This window comes from Crinia signifera, chromosome 1 (genome assembly GCF_055691185.1).
Source record: "Crinia signifera chromosome 1, ASM5569118v1, whole genome shotgun sequence".
NCBI lineage: Eukaryota > Metazoa > Chordata > Amphibia > Anura > Myobatrachidae > Crinia > Crinia signifera.
The window spans coordinates 253,742,434-253,764,995 of NC_139217.1; the positions used below are offsets into that span (position 1 = coordinate 253,742,434).

General features: G+C 42.1%; 1 protein-coding gene across 1 annotated transcript in view; it reads left to right on the forward strand.

The window, feature by feature from the left end:
- The window catches only part of SUGP1 (SURP and G-patch domain containing 1), a 56,782-nt gene that overhangs the window by 14,879 nt on the left and 19,341 nt on the right, over positions 1-22,562 (forward strand). The window contains exons 2-5 of the mRNA XM_083180284.1: positions 432-597; positions 12,855-12,952; positions 15,648-15,866; positions 20,693-20,816. Coding sequence (XP_083036410.1) covers positions 432-597; positions 12,855-12,952; positions 15,648-15,866; positions 20,693-20,816 — 607 coding nt within the window. The remainder of the gene's footprint in view (positions 1-431; positions 598-12,854; positions 12,953-15,647; positions 15,867-20,692; positions 20,817-22,562) is intronic.

A 22,562-nucleotide genomic window follows, 5' to 3' on the forward strand; every position in this document is an offset into this window, starting at 1 on the left:
GTTGCAATGTACTTTATTTAGAAAATTGCAAGTTATATACCTGATTACTCCTTTTCTTCAAACTATTCTATGGCATCCCAGTGTTCCTCTCCATTGTTGTTTCAGATGTTACATATTTTTCAGAGACTTTGTTTAGGAAGTTGTATACATGGTAAGAAGCTGTAACAGAATTGCTGCCCGCACTGTGGAGAAATTCCTGAGATTTGGAGTATTGGCAGGCTAATACATGTCCTATATTATTGATTCCTATGTAAAAAAAAGCTACTTGACATATAAAAGTCCTTCAAGCATGTATGAAAGGAAAATTGAGGAACCTTTGCAAATGGGCACATTTGACACTTGAAAATGAACAAATGTTTATCCTGTTAGCATCTGTACTTGTCTGATCATTTCAAAAGAGGTTACATTTTAGTCTGCTCTTTCTGTTTCAGGGGTTGGTGGCAGGCGATTTTCATCTCTTCCTCCAAAACCTGCAAAACCAAGTGCATATATCCTATATCAAGAGGAACTTATAGAGAAGAAAAAAAGGGAGATTGAGGCTAAAATAAAACACCAAGCTAAGCAGCCTCACCAGAGCATCCCACTTCAAGGCGCAAAGTGAGTACATTACATGCAGCTTTTGTGTAGTTGTAAGGTACTGTATATGTTCTTTTTCATAGTACAATAAAAAAAACACTGAAACCCTTTTATATATTCAGTGTCCTAAATTTTAACCGATTGAAGTGCATTGTGCTAGACGTCTGTAGATGTATTGCAGTAAATGATCATTTTTGGTTTGATGACATTAACCCCTTCCTGACAGAGCCAGTTTTTGCGTTCCTGACAGAGCCCTTTTTTTCAAATCTGACATGTCTCACTTAAGTGGGGATAACTTTTTTTTGCTTTTACTTATCCCAGTGATTTTGAGATTGTTTTTTCGTGACACATTGTACTTCAAATTAGTGGTAAATTTGGGTCGATACAGTCTGTGTTTTTTTGTGAAAAATACCAAAATGTCGTAAAAAAATGGAAAATTTTGCAATTTGCAAAATGTTAAATTTTCTGCTTGTGAGACAAATAATCATACCACTCAAAATAGTTAATAACTAACATAGACCATATGTCTACTTTATGTTTCCATCATTATTTCAACTTCCTTTTAATTTTTTTGGACACTAGGAGGCTTACAATATGAATAGCAAATTCTCAAATTTTCAAGAAAATTTCAAACACTGATTTTTTTAGGGACCAGTTCAGTTCTGATGTGACTTTGAGGGACTTGTATGTGAGACACCCCCATAAATGATACCATTTCAAAAACTGCACCCCTCACAGTATTCAAAACAGCATTTTGGAAGTTTGTTAACCCTTTAGGTGTTTCACAGGAATTAAAACAAAGTGTAGGTGAAATTTCATTTTTTTTGCAATTTTAATACATTTTTCTAAGGAACACAGTACATTTTACTAGAGAAATGTGACTAAAAATTGATTCCCCCAATTCTTTTGTTTTCATAAATATCCTATATGTGGCCCTAGTGTGCACGTTGACCAAACCACAGGCTTCATAATAGAAGGAGAACCTACTTGATTTTGGAGCCTCCTTTTTATGAGATTATTTTTTAGGCACCATGTAGGTTTCTAGGCACCATAAGATGCTAAAAGTTAGGAACCCCCCCACAAGTGACCCCATTTTGCAAACTACACCCCTCAGGGAATTCATCTAGGGGTATAGTGTACATTTCAAACCCCCAGGGGTTTCACCAATTGTGGTACAACTGGGCAGTGAAAATGAAAAATTATTTTTTTTACACAAAAATGCAGTTCTGGCTCCAAATTTGTCATTTTCAGAAGGTATGAAGGAGACAAAGCACCCCAAAATCTGTGCCCCAATTTCTCCCGAGTACGGCAATGCCTCACATGTGACCAAAAAATACCATTTGGGTGCATGGCAGGACTCAGAAGGGAAGGAGTGATTTTTGGATTTTGCAGCTCAGATTCTGGTGGAATTTTGGTGGGTGCTATGTCGCATTAGCAAGACCCCCCAAGCACCAATACAGTGGAACCCCCCCACAAGTGACCCCATTTTGCAAACTACACCCCTCAGGGAATTCATCTAGGGGTATAGTGTACATTTCAAACCCCCAGGGGTTTCACCAATTTTGATACAAGTGGGCAGTGAAAATGAAAAATTACATTTTTTTACACAAAAATGCAGTTCTGGCTCAAAATTTTTCATTTTCACAAGGAATGAAGGAGAAAAAGCACCCCAAAATCTGTGCCCCAATTTCTCCCGAGTACGGCAATGCCTCATGTGTGACCAAAAAATACCAGTTGGGTGCATGGCAGGACTCAGAAGGGAAGGAGTGATTTTTGGATTTTGCAGCACAGATTTTGGTGGAATGAATGGTGGGTGCTATGTTGCACCAATACAGTGGAACCCCCCCACAAGTCACCCCATTTTGCAAAGTACACCCCTCAGGGAATTCATCTAGGGGTATAGTGTACATTTCAAACCCCCAGGGGTTTCACCAATTTTGATACAAGTGGGCAGTGAAAATGAAAAATTACATTTTTTTACACAAAAATGCAGTTCTGGCTCAAAATTTTTCATTTTCAGAAGGTATGAAGGAGAAAAAGCACCCCAAAATATGTGCCCCAATTTCTCCCGAGTACGGCAATGCCTCACATGTGACCAAAAAATACCAGTTGGGTGCATGGCAGGACTCAGAAGGGAAGGAGTGATTTTTGGATTTTGCAGCTCAGATTCTGGTGGAATTTTGGTGGGTGCTATGTCGCATTAGCAAGACCCCCCAAGCACCAATACAGTGGAACCCCCCCACAAGTGACCCCATTTTGCAAACTACACCCCTCAGGGAATTCATCTAGGGGTATAGTGTACATTTCAAACCCCCAGGGGTTTCACCAATTTTGATACAAGTGGGCAGTGAAAATGAAAAATTACATTTTTTTACACAAAAATGCAGTTCTGGCTCAAAATTTTTCATTTTCAGAAGGTATGAAGGAGAAAAAGCACCCCAAAATCTGTGCCCCAATTTCTCCCGAGTACGGCAATGCCTCACATGTGACCAAAAAATACCAGTTGGGTGCATGGCAGGACTCAGAAGGGAAGGAGTGATTTTTGGATTTTGCAGCACAGATTTTGGTGGAATGAATGGTGGGTGCTATGTTGCACCAATACAGTGGAACCCCCCCACAAGTCACCCCATTTTGCAAAGTACACCCCTCAGGGAATTCATCTAGGGGTATAGTGTACATTTCAAACCCCCAGGGGTTTCACCAATTTTGATACAAGTGGGCAGTGAAAATGAAAAATTACATTTTTTTACACAAAAATGCAGTTCTGGCTCAAAATTTTTCATTTTCAGAAGGTATGAAGGAGAAAAAGCACCCCAAAATCTGTGCCCCAATTTATCCCGAGTACGGCAATGCCTCACATGTGACCAAAAAATACCAGTTGGGTGCATGGCAGGACTCAGAAGGGAAGGAGTGATTTTTGGATTTTGCAGCTCAGATTCTGGTGGAATTTTGGTGGGTGCTATGTCGCATTAGCAAGACCCCCCAAGCACCAATACAGTGGAACCCCCCCACAAGTGACCCCATTTTGCAAACTACACCCCTCAGGGAATTCATCTAGGGGTATAGTGTACATTTCAAACCCCCAGGGGTTTCACCAATTTTGATACAAGTGGGCAGTGAAAATGAAAAATTACATTTTTTACACAAAAATGCAGTTCTGGCTCAAAATTTTTCATTTTCAGAAGGAATGAAGGAGACAAAGCACCCCAAAATCTGTGCCCCAATTTCTCCCGAGTACGGCAATGCCTCATGTGTGACCAAAAAGTGGCAGGACTCAGAAGGGAAGGAGTGATATTTGGATTTTGCAGCACAAATTCTGGTGGAATGATGGTGGGTGCTATGTCGCATTAGCAAGACCCCCAAAGCACCAATACAGTGGAACCCCCCCACAAGTGACCCCATTTTGCAAACTACACCCCTCAGGGAATTCATCTAGGGCAGTGATTCCCAACCTTTTTTCTCTCCCGTACCCCTTGATTAGGCTTTTCATTGATGAGTACCCCTCCTCTCAATTTAAAATATAGACAGTACTTATGAGTGGAGTGAAAGTGAGCGGTATGTGTATCCTTATGCATGTCCTTATATTAAGGAGTAGCGGACAGGAATCGTGCCCTTCCGTGTCTGGCCGCTGGCTGTGTACTGTCTCCAGGGTTCCCACTTACACCTGTAGGATTAATGCCACTGCTTCTTCCACTCATGTCAGTGCAGGGCAGATGATCGCTGATGTCTGAGGGCAGCACGGGTAGCTCCTATTGGATTGCTGGTCAGGCAAAAGCACACAAGACGCTGATGACAGAACCATAAGTGACACAACATGGTTCTTCTCCATAGCAATGGGTCTTCTTTTGCCATCAAAAGACTTTTTTTCATATTCCGCCATTACCAATATTATTTTCAAGTACCCCCAACTGGTCTGCAGAGTACCCCCAGGGGTACTAGTACCTCAGGTTGGGAACCACTGATCTAGGGGTATAGTGTACATTTCAAACCCCCAGGGGTTTCACCAATTTTGATACAAGTGGGCAGTGAAAATGAAAAATTACATTTTTTTAAACAAAAATGCAGTTCTGGCTCAAAATTTTTCATTTTCAGAAGGAATGAAGGAGACAAAGCACCCCAAAATCTGTGCCCCAATTTCTCCCGAGTACGGCAATGCCTCATGTGTGACCAAAAAGTGGCAGGACTCAGAAGGGAAGGAGTGATATTTGGATTTTGCAGCACAAATTCTGGTGGAATGATGGTGGGTGCTATGTCGCATTAGCAAGACCCCCAAAGCACCAATACAGTGGAACCCCCCCACAAGTGACCCCATTTTGCAAACTACACCCCTCAGGGAATTCATCTAGGGGTATAGTGTACATTTCAAACCCCCAGGGGTTTCACCAATTTTGATACAAGTGGGCAGTGAAAATGAAAAATTACATTTTTTACACAAAAATGCAGTTCTGGCTCAAAATTTTTCATTTTCAGAAGGTATGAAGGAGAAAAAGCACCCCAAAATCTGTGCCCCAATTTCTCCCGAGTACGGCAATGCCTCACATGTGACCAAAAAATACCATTTGGGTGCATGGCAGGACTTAGAAGGGAAGGAGTGATTTTTGGATTTTGCGGCTCAGATTCTGGTGGAATGAATGGTGGGTGCTATGTGGCATTAGCAAGACCCCCGAAGCACGGTGAAATTATGAACCTAAAAATCCATAGATGTGTGGTATATTTTAAAACACTCCTTTTATACATAGGCCGGGTTTGTCGGGGCAAGTGTCACACTGGAAAATAGTTTGCTTTCTTATTCCCTTTTTATACTGGTACATGCACGGTGACCGGTATATGGGTGGGGAAGATGGCGGCGCGTGCACACGCAGCGGCTACAAGCTCCTGTGCATATGGAGTGTTTAGGGCAATATCCAGACTTAAGCCCAAACCTGAGCCCAAACCAAAGCCCAAAGAACGGCAATATTTGTGCAGCTTACCTGGCCTGGTTGTCTGGCTGCTTCTGCTGTCGTGGGTCGGCTGTGGGACTGCCCGGATCGTGTACCCGCGAGAGACGCTGCTGGAGCTGAGATGCGGCGGTGCTGAGCAGCGGGGACGAGTCTGGGAGGTCGGGGCCGCGCAGCGGGGGTGAGCGGGGGAGGCTGGAGCGAGTGGATGTGCTCCCTCCGCTGGACACGCTCCCCCTGCGAATTCGGCCGGAGACGCCGGCGAGCAGGTGATTGGAGGGCGGCTTGGTGAGCGGGGTGATGCGCTCGCTGCTGTTAGGAGTAGGGTGCATGAGCCCTTTGCCAACACCATGTCCACAGAGCCCCTGGAAGCACCTGTATTACCTGCATCATGCAGTGGAGGTGAAGGACAGCAAAGGCAGGAGCAGGCACAGAAGGGTTGGGGAAATGGATGGAGGCATGGTGGTGGATATAAACGGCATGGGAAATCTGCTGACCAGCAATATAGAGAACTTTGCAGGGTTGTAAATCTTGCTGGTTGCTGGAAGCGATGCCCACGGAGAGAGAGGCGGCAGAAGCGTGGAAAGAGGTCTCTGGAGTGAGATGTAGACTTCAGTTGTGCCAAGATCCCCCCTGCCTAGCCTGTTTATGGCAAATGTTCAATCACTGCCAAGTAAATTGGATGATATTGAAATGGAGGTGGCTAGCAAGTCACACCTGAGGAACTGCTCTATTACAGTTTTTACCGAGACATGGTTAAATAATAATATTCCCGATACGGCGCTGGACTTTATGGACAGAGCATTGTTTAGGGCTGATCGAACCCGCGAGTCGGGGAAAAGTAAGGGAGGGGGTGTTTGCATCTATGTTAATAAAAAATGGTGCTCAGACTCTGTTGCTATTGGATCCTATTGTTCGGTGGATGTGGAATATTTAATAGTCAAATGTAGACCCTATTATCTGCCTAGGGAATTTTCGGTGGTAATAGTTATGGCCGTTTATATATGTCCTCAAGCAGGCGTAGCATGTGCACTTGGCACCCTATATGAGACCCTGGCCGATATGCAGGCTAAATATGTGGATGCTGTTTTTATTGTTGCTGGCGACTTTAACCAGTGTGATTTAAAATCGGTGCTTAGGAAATTTTCCAAGAATGTCTTTGTCCCAACAAGGGGCGGGAATATCTTGGACCAAGTTTATACGAATGTGGAGCATGCATACGAGGCCGTTGTTTGCCCACATATTGGAAGATCAGATCATGTTTCCCTATTTATGTTACCTAAGTACAAACCACTGGTTAAACGAGTCAGACCAAGTAGGAAAGATGTTACTATATGGCCAGAAAATGCAATGGAAAGGTTACAGGATACTCTAACCTTTACTGATTGGGAGTTGTTTATCGGGGAGTCCACGATAGGCAAGGATATTGATGTGGATCTACTAGCAACTATGGTTCTGGGCTACATAAATTGCAGCATAGAGAGCGTCACTGTCAAACGCAGGATTAGAACTTTTGCCAATAACAAGCCTTGGTGGAATCCTACGATACGCTCACTAATAAAAATTAGAGATAACGCCTTTAAAATGGGTGATAGTGAGGCTTATAAATCAGCTAGGACCAATTTAAGGATAGGGATCAGGCAGGCTAAGAGAGAATTTTCGGGTAGGATGGAAGCCAAATTCAGAGAATGCCACGATTCTAAAGATATGTGGCAGGGATTGCAGGAGATTACAAACTATAAACCGAAAAAAACAGAGCCCCTAGACGCAAATAGAATCCTGGTGGAAGATCTAAATGATTTTTATACTAGATTCGATAAAAATAACATGTCCACTGCAAGCATGATTATAAATAGACCAGATGAAGTACAAATTGTACTAGACGAGCTGGAAGTTAGGAAGTGCCTACAGGGTGTTGCCCTGGGGAAGGCAGCTGGCCCGGATGGGATACCAGGGAAGGTCCTTAGAGGGTGTAGTGAGCAGCTGGCATGGATCTTTACATTGCTGTTTAATTGTTCGCTACAGACTTGTGTTGTCCCGAAATGTCTCAAGGCTATGACGATTATCCCAATACCAAAGAAAAATCCCCCGAAGGGTCTAGATCAGGGATAGCCAACTCCAGTCCTCGAGAGCTACCAACAGTTAACATTTTCCAGGTCTCCTCACAGATCACAAGTGAAGTAATTATCTCTACCTGTGGGTCTTTAGTAATTTGTCATTGAGTGAAGAGTGCACCTGCTAGGTGGTCTGGAAAACATGAACTGTTGGTAGCTCTTGAGGACTGGAGTTGGCTACCCCTGGTCTAGATGATTATCGTCCCATCGCCTTAACATCATTGGTGATGAAATGCTTTGAGCGTTTGGTTTTGGGACACATAAAGTCTCATTTTGCTGCAAATTTTGACCCATTCCAGTTTGCCTATAGAGAAAATAGGTCTACGGATGATGCGATTCTGCTGGTTCTGCACCAAACGTTGGGCCATCTTGAAAAAAGGGACTCCTATGTTAGAATTTTATTTGTGGATTTTAGTTCTGCTTTTAATACCATTATTCCTACTTCGTTGGTTTCCAAACTTTTTAATTTGGGGTTAAACGGGCATTTGTGTAATTGGATCCTACAATTTTTAGTGAATAGACCACAGGTAGTAAAGCTCGGAAATCATATCTCCGGCGAGGTCATGGTTAGTACAGGCGTACCACAGGGCTGTGTCCTGAGCCCGTTGTTATATTCTTTGTTCACGCATGATTGCGTGTCAACTTCAGAATCCGTGCAGATGGTGAAGTTTGCGGACGACACCGCTGTGGTTGGCCTGATAACAAATGACGACGAGGCAGCGTATAGGTCTGAGGTTTGCAGACTGTTTGAATGGAGTAGGCAAAATTGTCTGCACCTTAACACAAATAAGACCAAGGAGATGAGAATAGATTTTAGGCGAGGCTGTGGTAGGCCAATACTTCCCATTTTTATTGAGAATAAGCCTATTGAGGAGGTGCAGGTTTTTAAATTTTTGGGGCTACTCATTTCAAATGATCTTACGTGGTCTCTAAACTCTACCACGGTGGTTAAGAAAGCTCAGCAACGGCTTTTCTTTTTGAGAAAACTTAAAGCTGTATGCTCCGACATCAACACACTAGCTAGATTCTATAGAGGCATTGTGGAGAGTGTCTTAACTTACGGAATCATAGTTTGGTTCGGGAGCTGCACCATGGCTGAGAGGACCGCGTTAGATCGTGTGATTAAAATTGCAGGCAGAATTATAGGGGTGTCTTTACCATGCGCCCATGACTTATATACAAATAGATTGCTAAAGAAGGCAAACTGTATTTTAGCAGATCCCAGCCATCCAGAATACAAGGCTTTTGAAGTTATGCCATCGCAAAAACGATATCGCAGTATTTCGGCACGCACAAAGCGAATGACAAATAGTTTCTTTCCCACTGCTGTTCGTATGCTAAATGCTGTTAAGTGACATGAGAAATTGCCCTAAATGTTTTTCCTTTGTGTAGGTTTTTGTATTTAAGTTTTGTTGACGGTGCATTGTTGTGATGTATTGTTAATAACAATAAAGTATTCTTATCTTATCTTATCTTATAGCAAACTTTGCACCTTTTTTGTGTCCTGCCCTTTTTTCCAGTGGAGGGGATTTCATCAGGAAAATGCTGCCCTGGTACAATACGGGGGCCAGTACTAGAAGTACTGGGGCCCTCTGCCTGCTGGTTCCCAAATATTAGGCCCTTTATGACTTCCTCTTGAAAGTGCATAAATGTCCCCCTCTGGCCGGTAGAACGGAATAGCACGTAAGCGTTATACAGTGCCATCTGGATGATATACACGGCCAGCTTCTTGTACCAGATTTTTGTTTTCCGCAGGGCACTGTACGGCTTCAGTACCTGATCTGAAAGATCCACTCCGCCCATGTACCTATTGTAATCCAGGATACAATTAGGTTTTGAGGTGTGGGTACTGGTACCTCGTACAGGGACGGAGGTGGTACTGTCTCCGTGAATTGTTGTCAGTATAAGGACATCCCTCTTGTCCTTATATTTGACCAACAACATATTTTCGGTGCATATTCCCCTGCTTTCACCCCTTCTCATTACTTGGGCAATGTGCGTTTTTGGGAGGCCTCTTTGGTTCTTGCGCACAGTACCGCAAGCTGCTGTACCTCTTGAACCAAGGGCCTTAAACAGGGGGATGCTGGTGTAAAAGTTATCCACATATAGGTGATAACCTTTATCCAGGAAGGGGTGCACTAAATCCCAGACAATTTTTCCACTAACACCTACGAGGGAGGGGGGGCATTCTGGCGGTTCAATTCTTGAATCCTTCCCTTCATATACCCTAAACCTGTGAGTGTACCCTGAGGTGCTTTCACACAGCTTATACATTTTTATGCCATACCTTGCCCTCTTACTGGGAAGGTACTGGCGGAATTTAACCCTTCCTTTAAAATGTATAAGGGACTCGTCTATGCAAATGAATTTATCTGGGATGTACATGTCTTCAAATTTGGCACTGAAATGATCAATGACCGGCCTGACTTTGAATAGCCGGTCAAAGGTGGGATCATCTCTGGGTGGGCACTGTGCATTATCGTTGTAATGCAAAAATTTAAGGATCGTCTCAAATCGAGCCCGGGGCATGGCCATACGGTAAAATGGGGTGCTGTACAGAACATCTGTACTCCAATATTGCCTAATTTCTGGCTTTTTTACTATGCCCATATGAAACACCAGACCCCAAAACGTCATCATCTCTACTGCATCTACAGGGGTCCACCTAGCAAATGATGACGTGGGGTTTTGAGCAATAAACTGCTGGGCATATAAATTAGTTTAGTCCACCATTAAATTTATAAAATCATCAGAGAAAAATAATTTGAAAAAGTCAATTTCTCTGAGACCTGTGGAATCAAATTGGATTCCTGGCATGGCCAAAAACTCAGGAACCTGGGGCTCAAAATTGTCTGGTGGTGGGGTCCATACGAGATCAATTATTGGGGGGGGGGGTCTCAGCTGCTCTACGGGGGCGTCTTTGAGGGGGACCCTCATCACCAGAGGAGGAAGAGGAGCTTAAGGCGAATCCTTCAAATTCCCCGCTTGCATCACTGGCTGTGTCAGAGTCAGAAGCAAGCATGGCATATGCCTCCTCCGCTGAATAAATTCTTCTGGATGACTGGGATGACATTTGGGATGACATTTGGGATGCCATTTTTATTTTTGTGTTACTGGTAGTGAAATGTTTCAACACGTGTATAGTGTAGGGGGGGGTACAAACTTTATTTCAACCCGGGGGGTATGTAGTGTGTAGTGTGTATGTAGTGCAGAAAAAAAAAATACTTTATACAAAAAAAAAAAATTGAAGGGGTTAAAAAAAAAAAAAATTGAAGGGGTTAAAAAAAAAAAAAAAAGGTCCTGCGCCAAAAATTGAGCACAGATGTTGGTCAGTAACGTCCGTCACTGAACAGCGCTCAAAGGCAACAGGAATTTGATCAAAAAAAAAAAAAAAATAGATCAACCCTGTGCCGAAAAAGATGATCAGTGATGTACGTCACTGATCAGCGCACAGCGGCCACAGGACACCCACAAAATCACAGTGTGTGTAAAAAAAAAAATTAAAAAAAGACCCCACAGCACACACAAAAAAAAAAAAGGTGATCAGTGATGCGACACTGATTACCAGTGAGGGGCAGCAGGTGCACAACCTTTGGTGCAACTGACAGTGCAACTGGCAGGTATATATATAAAAAAAAAAAAACCTCTGCACCCCCAAAAAGTTGCTGATCACCTCAGATATAGTGATCAGCACAAAAGGCGGGGGCAGCAGACACAAAATTTAGCACTCTCTATCACTCTCTGTCACTATCTCTCTCTATCTCTCACTATCTAACACTCTATGACACTGCAGCAGCAGCAGTGACAGGTATATATATATATATATATATAAAAAAAACCTGCGCCCCCAAAAAGTTGCTGATCAGTTAATTTATACTGATCAGCACAAAAGGGGGGGCAGCAGTCAGTTATATAAAAAATATATAGCACAATCTGTCACTATCTCTATCTCTCTCTCTCTATCTCTCTCTATCTCTCTCTATCTCTCTATCTATAACTATCACACTGCAGCAGCACAAAATATAGCACTCTCTGTCACTAGGCCTCTATCTCTCTCTCTCTCTATCTCTCTCTATCTCTCTCTCTATAACTATATCACACTGCAGCAGCACAAAATATAGCACTCTCTGACACTATCTCTCTCTATCTAACTAACGCTATTACACTGCAGCAGCACAAGTTCACAACACAGGAAGTCACAAGTAACAGGATCCAGGAAGCATCCAGCACACTACAAGCAGTGATGAAGCAGGCAAGATATTTGCAAGGATCAGGTAAGTATTTTGCAAGGTTCTGGTCAGTATATCGCGGCAGCTAGGCACGGTGACCGCACTGCACGCAATTCCAGACCGGAATGGCGTCTGCAGTGCAGTCACCGTTAGTTTAAACCCCCCTCCATGGCTGTGATTGGTCCGTCGGTCCGACGGACCAATCACGGCCTTTGGGGGCGGGCGGGGTGAGGTGGGGTGACACCAGTGTCACCCTTACACCCCGCGGTGATTGGTGCTGTACTTTACAGCACCAATCACCTCCGATCGCGTGTCACCGGCGAACGTTATTCGCCGGTGACACAGAAAACGCTGTAATTGGCTGTTCACACTGAACAGCCAATCACAGCGATCGCCGACGGGGGGGCGGCATCGCAGCCCCCCCTGGGCATGCACGGACATGTCTGCTGTCAGGGACAGCAGACATGTTGAAACTGTCACCGCGTCTATAGACGCGGTGACAGTTAAATGCCATGACGTACATTTACGCCATGTGTCGGGAAGTACTTCCCGACCATGACGTAAATGTACGTCAATTGTCGGGAAGGGGTTAAGGTGCTTTAAATAAATGAAATAGCCTGTCATTAAATCGTAGATGCCTACTAATATGTAAATACATTTAGCTGAATCTGTGCAAATTTATAGAAATGGTACTAAGGTAATCCGAGCTGGAACATGGAGAGAACACTGGATATTTTACTTGCCTGTGGTTTATGAATAAATTAATAAACCCCAGGATGTAATATATAGATATTCACAATAAAAGTGAGCAATAATAAATAATGTGAGGTTTTATGTGTGGGTTGGTGTGGTTTTTCTTTTGTTTGTTTTAAAAGTGAAGTTTTAGTAATGTTTTATTTTAAAAATAATGTTTTTGGTTGGGACGAGTAAGGTGGTTTTATATCAATCGGACACATAGATATGCAATAACGCAGGTTTTTTTTGTTTTTACGTTGTAGCTCTACAGTTGCATCCTCTTCCACATCAAATAAATTTGCAAACGATGGCAGCTTCTTGCAGCAGTTTCTAAAGTTACAGAAAGAAAAGTCAGGGACAGGTGAGTTGTATATGCCCTTTTTATTTTTGCAATGCATTTATGGTTTTGTAAGATTCCTATAAATAAATTGGCATCTTGACTGAAATGATTGACACTGTTGCATTATGTACTTAACTTATCCCACAATAAGGGGGGACTCTGCAAGCTTATGTTCTCACCATGAATGAAGGGTATGGGTCATAGGGTTGACAGTATTTCTGTCCACTATTAGAGCAGAATTCAATGTGAAAAATTCGCCGTGCATGGCGAGAGATTTTTTCACTCGCCCTGTTCCGGAGGGCTCGCTGCCACTCCTGCTCCCTCTATTCAATGTGGTTAAGACTCGCCGCCACTCGCAGCGAGTCTTAACCCCTGCAGCGGACGAGTGTCCGTGGCAGGGAGCTGGCAGGGAGCCGTGGGACGGTGGCAGCCAGGGAGATTAAAGTCTCCCTGGCTGCCCCAGAACATATGTGGAGGGGAGGGGGCTCCCCGGGACCCAGGCAGCACAAGCTGCCCCCCCCTATAGCCAGCGGGGGACCCAGTATTCACTGCACACGATCGTGCATATGTAATGATAGGATGCAGTGAATATATGAATATCTAATGAGCAGCTCGAGTGCTCCGGCCCCCTGCTGGCTGCTCTGTGTAAAAAAAAAAAAAATATATATATATATATATATATATATATATATATATATATATATATATATATATATATATATATATATATATATATATATATATATATATATATATATATATATATATATTTTTTTTGTTTTTTTTTTAAATTAAATATATATTCATGTGCTATAAGCACATGAATAAAAATAACATGCCCCTTCACAGAAAAAAAATTCTGATTTTTTTTGACACCAAAATTAAAAAAAAAAAACCTTTTAGTTTAAAAGTTCACATTCCAGCTCTCCATGAAAAGATGGAGAATTGCTACACGGAGAGAGACGGCGAAAATCACTTAGAAAGACGGCGAATATTTCACATTGAATAGGGTTGCTCGCTTTTGGAGAGCAAAATGCTCCGTCCAAGGCGAAAAAAAAACAAATTCGCCATAAAACAGGGCGAATTTTTCTCATTGAATACTGCCCTTAGTCGAAAGTACACACTATTATAATATCACGCTATGCTCACATGGATAGTAAATTATGAAAAGCCACCTTTAAAAAAAAAACACCAAAAAACTCATGTCAACCTTTTCCAGGTCGACCTATTGCTTGTGTAGACCTTTGATCATGTATAATTAATGCATGTCAACCTTTTTCATGTGTGGGCCTTTTGACTGTCAACCAATAATGGTGACCTATTGACTGTCGGCCTATCGACCACATCCAGATAGAAAACACCCCCCCCCCCCCCCAGGCCTGCTACTACTGCAGCCAGAGCTCTTTCCGCTGAACTCCCCGTTCTCGGACTGGACGGCGCAAATATAGATCAGTCCAGATTGACTTATATTTGCGAACGAGTGAAAATGGTCGGCAACCCTTCGAATGGATATTTATGCAAAACATCCATTTGCAAAGTGGCGGTGATGTCCGGACCGTGGCAGGGGGCGGGCATGCGCTCACCCTGTGGACGGTGTTAGATGGCTTGCTAAGAAGTGATTTGTTTTCACTGCTTAGTAAGTCAACCATAATAAAAGTACATTTTATTCTTTATCACAGATATAATTAAAAGTTAAATTTTAAAAGAATTTCTGAAAAAGTTGTGGCCCCAAAACCAGAGAGTACTGTTCCTGTCTATTTCTGTACCAACCATATTCACCCCCTGAATTCAGATAGCCTGATATCATACAAGACAAGATGAACCATGTGTGTAACTACAGCTGCTGTGATGGGAGAGTGTAAAACTCTATATATGTATATATGTATGTGTGTAAAAAGAGGGGGATTTTCTTAAAAATATATGCATATAATATGTAAAAAAATATATGTAAAAATATATACAGTAGATAAGTTCCAGCTTTAACAGAGAGGCTCCATGAAGATGGTAAGTAATATTTCTATGATGCCAATGTTGTATAATTACCAGACTTGAAAGTTTTTAAAGTATTGTGGTCTCCTTTGAGCTGGAGTTGTAGCAGATACTGTAAGTCCTGGATTATTGCCAAGTAGTGATCCTTACTTGACTCAAAAGTTGTGGTAGAAAGGCATTCTTATGGTATAAAATACCTGGCTTGGTGTCTGCTGGTGTGCTGGGGGTATAGAATCCAAAGTAAGAGTGGTGATAACTGGTCCGGATATACGGTCTGGTGAGTATATGATGTAAGCTGGAACGCCTTCATCAGGAGCTGGTCACCAGCCTGCTATCCTACACTAGCTTCTGCAGCGTTCATGAGCACCCAGCAAGTGGAAGGGTTTTCCGATTTTGCCTTGTTTCTGTCCCTCACACTAGTGGCCACCTGCTGTAGCATTCATGTAAACACTTTAAAAGAGGAAATTATGAAAACATAGACTTTGCACTGCTAAGTCAATGGGAAACTCTGCAACAGGACTTGTCCTTATACATGTGGAAAACACTTTGAGCAGAGATTTATATAATATATAAAAAATTGATATATATTTTTTTTACAAAGGAAGCAATGCAGCACCCTGCCTCCTAGACAACTCACTGTCTGAGTTCTGAATTTTGTATATGTTTAGTGCACTGTACTTCTACAGAGTAGAAAGGTGAAATCAGACACTACTACTTTATTTCACAGAAAACTCTGGAACAAGTTCAAGTGGGAGCTCTCGGACTGCTCAGAAGAAGCCTCTCCTAATAGGGAAGCGGCATGGGCCTTCTGTTGAAAGTATGCTAAACCAAATGAAGACCCCGAAATTAAAGCAGACCCCTAAAATAAACCGTGACAGTGTTTTTAAGTCCCCAGACGATGATGATGATGACGAAGAGGACTATGAACAGTGGTTGGAAATAAAAAGTAAGTTGCTGAAGGTGAGAGGGTCACATAAGGCAAGAAATGTGGGGGTATACTGTTGTCAGTCCATTTACAAAATACTACAACTTTTGGACTTGGTGTGGTATGGATATGATTTGATTCTGTGCAAATATATATATTCTATTATAGCAAAAGCAACAGATTACTTTCCTTTTGAACCCCACGGCAATATTCTGGGAATACAAAAGCCACTTTTGTCAAATCTAAACTGGGAAATTTTCCCACATATATGGTCCAAATAGCTTGCAGACTATGATCAGTAAATCACGTTACATTCTGATATCTCATAGTGCTTACTTAGAATTTTATTAGATGGATATACATATTTATATTTTAGAACCATTTAATGTTTTCTAGTATAATGGTTTTTAGTTCATTTTAAAATGTAACACTTGTCTGTAATTACTAAAATCGAAATATAGATTGCAGCAAAGTATATTGGAGGAAAATGTAGCAATGTAGACAATATGGGGGAAATTTACTAAGATGGGAGTTGTATTTCACATGGGGCGTTGCTATGGCAAACCAATCAGATCCTGTCTATTATCTTGTAGAGCAGGGGTGGGGAACCTCCGGCCCGCGGGCCGGATACGGCCCCCGTACCCTGTTTGTACGGGCCGCCCGCCCTGCCGCCTATATATTACTGAAGGGGGTCTAGTATCTAAAGAGCCTGCCACTGGCGACTGGAGGGGAGCGCATCGTGCATCTCTCCTTCCCCTCCCTGTGTCACTGTGACTGGGCTCTCAGCCAATCATAGCTCGCGGGCCGGCAGCCAATCGGAAGCCAGCCAGCGAGGTATGATTGGCTGGCAGCCCGGACACAGTGAAGCCGGGGAAGGAGAGTCGAGATGCGCTCCCCGGAAGAAGAAGCACTGCAGCGGGAGAGGAGAGGGTGAGTTACTTGTGCTGCTGCTGCAGGCTTCTGGCACTGTGGGCTGTGGGGGCATTGTGTGGGCATAACTAGCACTGTGGGGGGCATATATGTGGCACTGTGGGGGGTATATATGGGGCAAATCTGGCACTGGGGGCATAACTAGCACTGTGGGGGGCATATTTGTGGCTCTGTGGGGGCATATCTGGCACTGTGGGGCATACCTAGCACTGTGGGGGGCATATCTGACACTGGGGGCATAAAGTTTTGTCATGTACCCACTCCCCCTTGTGTCATATGACCACGCCACAGTACCACTAAGACATTTTTTCTACTTGTACCCCTGTTAATGAATAAGCAGTAATATAGGCGGGCAGGTGGCTGATGCATTAATTAGCCAGCCCTGGTGTCTCTGCCCACGTGTATATGCCGCTGCCCGTGTGTATAATGCCCACATGTATATGCCGCTGCCCGTGTGTAATTTTTGAGTTGATAATTTTTATATGGCCCCCGAAGGGTTTTAAAATTTTCCAAATGGCCCTTGGTAGAAAAAAGGTTCCCCACCCCTGTTGTAGAGGATGCTAAATAAATAAGAAGTAGATTCTAATTGGTTTCCCATAGCAACATCCCATGTGAAATACAACTTCCATCTTAGTAAATTTCCCCCTAGATAGTTGCTTGTACTAGTTCTGCATAGCCTGCACCGCATTTCTTTCCATTTTCACATTAAGGCCGCCATCCTCTGGGATTTAAGTGACACAGCTCATGTAATTTTCTTGCGATGCACGTCGCAGATCCTATAGGCTGCCATGAATAGTCATTGCAGCCCATAGCCCTTGCTGTATGGTATGCAATCCTGCAGCCTTTCAGCTGCCGGGTAAATTGGCGGGGTATCGCATGCAAGGTACCGCATGCGATAGTTTGCCCTAGTGCATGGGTCCTCAAACTGCGGCCCTGCAGATGTTGTGAAACTACAAATACCAGCATGCCTTGCCACAGTTTTGCTATAAGGGAGTGTTAAAACTGTGGCAAGGCATGCTGGGATTTGTAGTTTCACAACATCTGGAGGGCCGCAGTTTGAGGACCCATGCCCTAGTGGATGGGCCTTCATTTTTGGCTATTTCTCCCTAAAACACCTGTTTTCCTGTTTTTCCTGTAAATGTTAATTAGAACACAAAGGTATTTTTATTTTTGTAAACTATTTGAATTATGTAACAGTCTGCATTGGGAGAATTCATACTTTTATCAGAAAGAGAGCTCCAAATAGAATTATTTTAGCATTTTGTATATTCCTTCTCTTTGGACTCACAACCCATCCACCTGCCTTCAGTTGGTTTTAATTAGTGTATAGTCCTTGTATAGTAGTCTGTTGAAGGGCTATACACTATGTAGAATAGGCGCTATGAAAGGTTCTTCCTGGATAAATTTATATAATGTGTTCGTATTAGGCATGTAGGGACCCACCTGAAAAAGGTTCACCTTGACGTGGTAGGTGGGCTCGCATTTTTGGCCAAACATGTGCTAAGAAACCTTATTAATTATTTTGTATTTATTTATTAAAACAGTTTGTTATATGGCGCAGCAAATTCCATTGCGCTTTTAAATTGAGAACCGTGATTACATAAAACAAAATAATTGTTAAAATAGTGAAAAAAACATGCCTGGGAAATAGCAGACAGAGGTAGGAATGCCCTGCTCACAAGCTTCCAATCTATAGGGAAGTAGTCATTCATTCACAAGGCTAAGTGTTATCTATTGCATAAAGGTTGACCAGATTCCAAAAGCTCTTAGTGGTATTTATGGTCTGGTCACACAGCAATATTGGGCTGGAGTCAGATAGATGGGAAAGGTGAAGAACGGGACAACATGTGCGTTTGAGTGGGCTCTACAGTAGGGAAGTAATCGGAAATGTTTATTAAGGTTATCTGGGAGGTTCTGTAGTTTGACGAGCTTGTCTAGAGCGGTTTGTTTTCAGGAATCGCTTGACGGTTTGGAGACTAGATGAGCATTTATTGTGCATGGAAAGACATTAATTATTAGTGGTATCATATATAAGGATAGGGTCAAATGGGCAGCATCTGAAGTAGGAGAGAGAACATTGAAACAATTGGTTTTAATATGGAACCCAATATGACATTTATACTTTTACCCAGTGTTTAGATATTCTTGGGGAGTATTTTTGATCAATATACCATCTACTTTACAGCCAAGGTGTTCTCTGGTCACATTCAGTGCATATAGGTGGATCACAGACATTGTGGCATTATAGAGCATGCATAGACATATTGCATAGGCCGTTTATTTATTAAAGCACACACATTCTAGGTCACTTTACAATATTTAGTCATTCATTTAAGTCCCTATCCCAAAAGGCGTATGGGACATGGGGTCAACAGTTAATGCGACACATAAAAAAGGTCAACATGCATTAGGAAGACATGTTCAAAAGATCAACACGAGCTTACACACCATGGGGCAGATGTATTAAGCCTTAACAAGAGATAAATGAAGCTATTTCTTCAGAGAGGCTAGCTGACTTTCTGAATTTGACATCCTATTGGCTTTCAGAATAATTAGAAGATATCTAATAGCAGCCAATCAGCTCCTAACTGCCCTGTTGCAGGCTGTTTTAAAAATAACAGCTGGTTGGTAGTTTCTCTCTCCGCTTTAACAAAGCCTTAAGAGTGAATGGAAATGATGTGCATTAAGGTGCATGTCTCACATACCTTTGCAAAAAAAATTGTTACAAATTTTTGATGTTTAAAAGAAATCCTTGTTAGCGTTACTTTGGGCTCCTCTATTGGCTAGTTTATAGAAAAAATATTATCCCCACCCTCTGCTCAAACTAAAGAATCTTATTTCTGATTATCTTCAGTCCTAATTTTGTCAACCCTTTAGCATATACTTTTTTTTAAAGTTTTTGGTAGTTCTTGTGCAAACCAATGTTAATCGCAGGTTTTTTAAGTCTTGTACTAGAAACTTTTATTAATAATAATAATAATAATGTGAATGTTTGTTCCAATATTCCAATATTATTATTATTTTTATTAATATTCTTGTTTGATTATTTTGTTTTAAATGTTTTATGTTCGTTTTTTTTTTTGGTACTTGTGAGTTATCCGGACGCCCGATTTCAAAATCGGGTCGGATCGGGCACATCGCATCGCATCGCATGCGACCATCGGATGCGATGCGATGCGATGCGATGACCCGATTTTTCCATAGGAATCAATGTTAAAATGGACTGAGTCCATTTTAACATGGAATTCAATGGGAAAAAGGGGTCCTTTTCATACCCCTACTATCCAAGTGGGCATGGAGTTGGATATAAACCTGTGGCGAGCGTAGCGAGCCACCGAGCCCGAAGCGTGGCGAGCGTAGCGAGCCCCGCGAGGGGACACGGAATACCGTCCCCTCGCGGGGCTCGCTTCGCTCGCCACGCTTCGGGCTCGGTGGCTCGCTACGCTCGCCACAGGTTTATATCCAACTCCATGCCCACTTGGATAGTAGGGGTATGAAAAGGACCCCTTTTTCCATAGGAATCATTTTAACATTGATTCCTATGGAAAAATCGGGTCATCGCATCCGATGGTCGCATGCGATGCGATGCGATGCGATATCGCATCGCATCGTATCTGATTGTATGCCTTAACTTAAGGCATACAATCAAAAAATCGGGCGTCCAGATAACTCACAAGTACCTTTTTTTTTTTTATTTAGTTTTACCATTCCCCATTTAAAATAATTTGTTGACTAGAGAGCTCCCTGCACATACAGGATTGCTGGCCATAACAGCTGACAATCTAAGCATGTGTTGCTGTCTCATTCCTCCTTTTGTTCCCTTCTACTCCTTTGCTTTGACACTCTTCCTAGCAGTTAAATGCCTGTTGATTGTTTGCTGTGTGAATTGAATCCCAGTACTGACAGCCTGCTTAAAGTTTCACCCCCAGAGGACTCTGAAACCCGCAAGGTGGTGGAGCAGTTGGCTCGTTTTGTAGCTGAAGGGGGCAGAGAGCTGGAAAAAATGGCAGCTGAAGATTACAAGGATAACCCAGCTTTTGGGTGAGTATAGGAGTTGGTTTGGGACTATTAATTTTAGAAGAAAAAAAAAAAAGGTCAAGCTCACTTACTGATTATTAAGGCAACATCACAAATTGTAGATGACTAGTTATTGTTTTATTGCTATTACAGTTAGTAGCTTACATTTATATTTATATTACAGAAAAGGAAACCTTTTTAACTTTTAGCTGTTCTAGAACTAGTTGAGAAGTTTCTAGCATTTTGTCATGATGCTATTATCTGTTGAACGGTCAGTGACGGTCAGCCTTATGCCCAGACATTGTTTGATTTTTGTATTAGTGATCTTTTACTCGACAATCCGTGTATATTGTGCTACATGTGTTAGGATTAGATTGCTATTACAGGGCATTTAGAAACACTGCAATGCTTTGGAAACCTGAATCTGTGTACTAAACCGCTCACATAATTTCCTGCATGGCACAATTCACAGTCTGAAAAGTTTGCCTCACCCACTGGGTGTCGGTATTATAGACTTGCACATATATGATACAATTCTGCATGTCATACAGCTGCACAAATTTCCAGCTAGGTGATGGATCAAGTATTTCTCATTCTGAAATGTTTTGGAGGTTTCTTTGGCCCTATCTTTGTGTTCAAGGTTTTTACATTTTGCATACCTGTAAATAAATATTTTATATTAAGTATATTATTTGTACTCTATAGACAGAATTGTTCCTTGATCACATTGTCATCTTGCTTTATACATTTCCACATGTATTGCTAAAATATTTATTTTAAATCTCACAATGTTTCAAAATGTATATTTAGAAAAAAATACTAGCCCAGAAAGCTGTTAAATGAGCTCACTTCTAAATAACAAAGAAACCTGTGTCTATACATAGGTTCACATTGACATAATGTTGATAATGCTGTTTTGAGGTACGATTAATGCTTATGTTAACCTTTTCACTATGTCAACTTATTTCCAGATGTCAACACATTAATATTCCATATTGTACAAAAGTGTACTTTGGAAGGGGGGGGGGGCCTTTGGTTATCTCGCTAGTGGGTTAGTGCAGTGGTTCTCAACCTCGGTCCTCAGGACCCCCCAACAATGCACGTTTTCCAGGTCACCCGGCAGGTGCACAGATTATTCAGGCACATTTGAAAAGATCCACAGGTGGAGCTAATTATAGCACTTGTGATTCTGTGTGGAGACCTGAAAAACATGCACTGTTGGGGGGTCCTGAGGACCGACGTTGATAACCACTGCGTTCACTAGTTCTCACTCTATCCTTGCCTGGTTTGGGACAAGCCTTGTACAATCATTAAATAGATTGGATTGAGGGCTCACTCTTCCTCCCCTCATATATGCTTATATTGGCCACAACATTTCATCTTTTGCCCACAGTGTGAGCCAAATGGTGGAGGGGGGGCATGCATCCGCTCCTTTTGGGGTCTCCGCAAATGCCATCCTAAAATGATTATATAGATTTGAACAATAAATAACAATTAACAATAAGGTAGATAAGTTAGGTGTTTATTTTATTACATAACTGATGCTTTATAAAGGCATTCATCTAAAATAAAAAAAATCTGGTTTCTTCTGAATGACGTGCAAAAGCTAAAAATATACATACACTCTCCACTTTCTTTTTTTATCTGCTTAATAAAACGCATATGAGATACTAAACAATAATATTAGATACTCCACTCTGTAACAATATCTGGAGCCTAGCAGACTGTAGATAGGTAATATTCGCAAGACTATTCTTATACAGTTGTTTT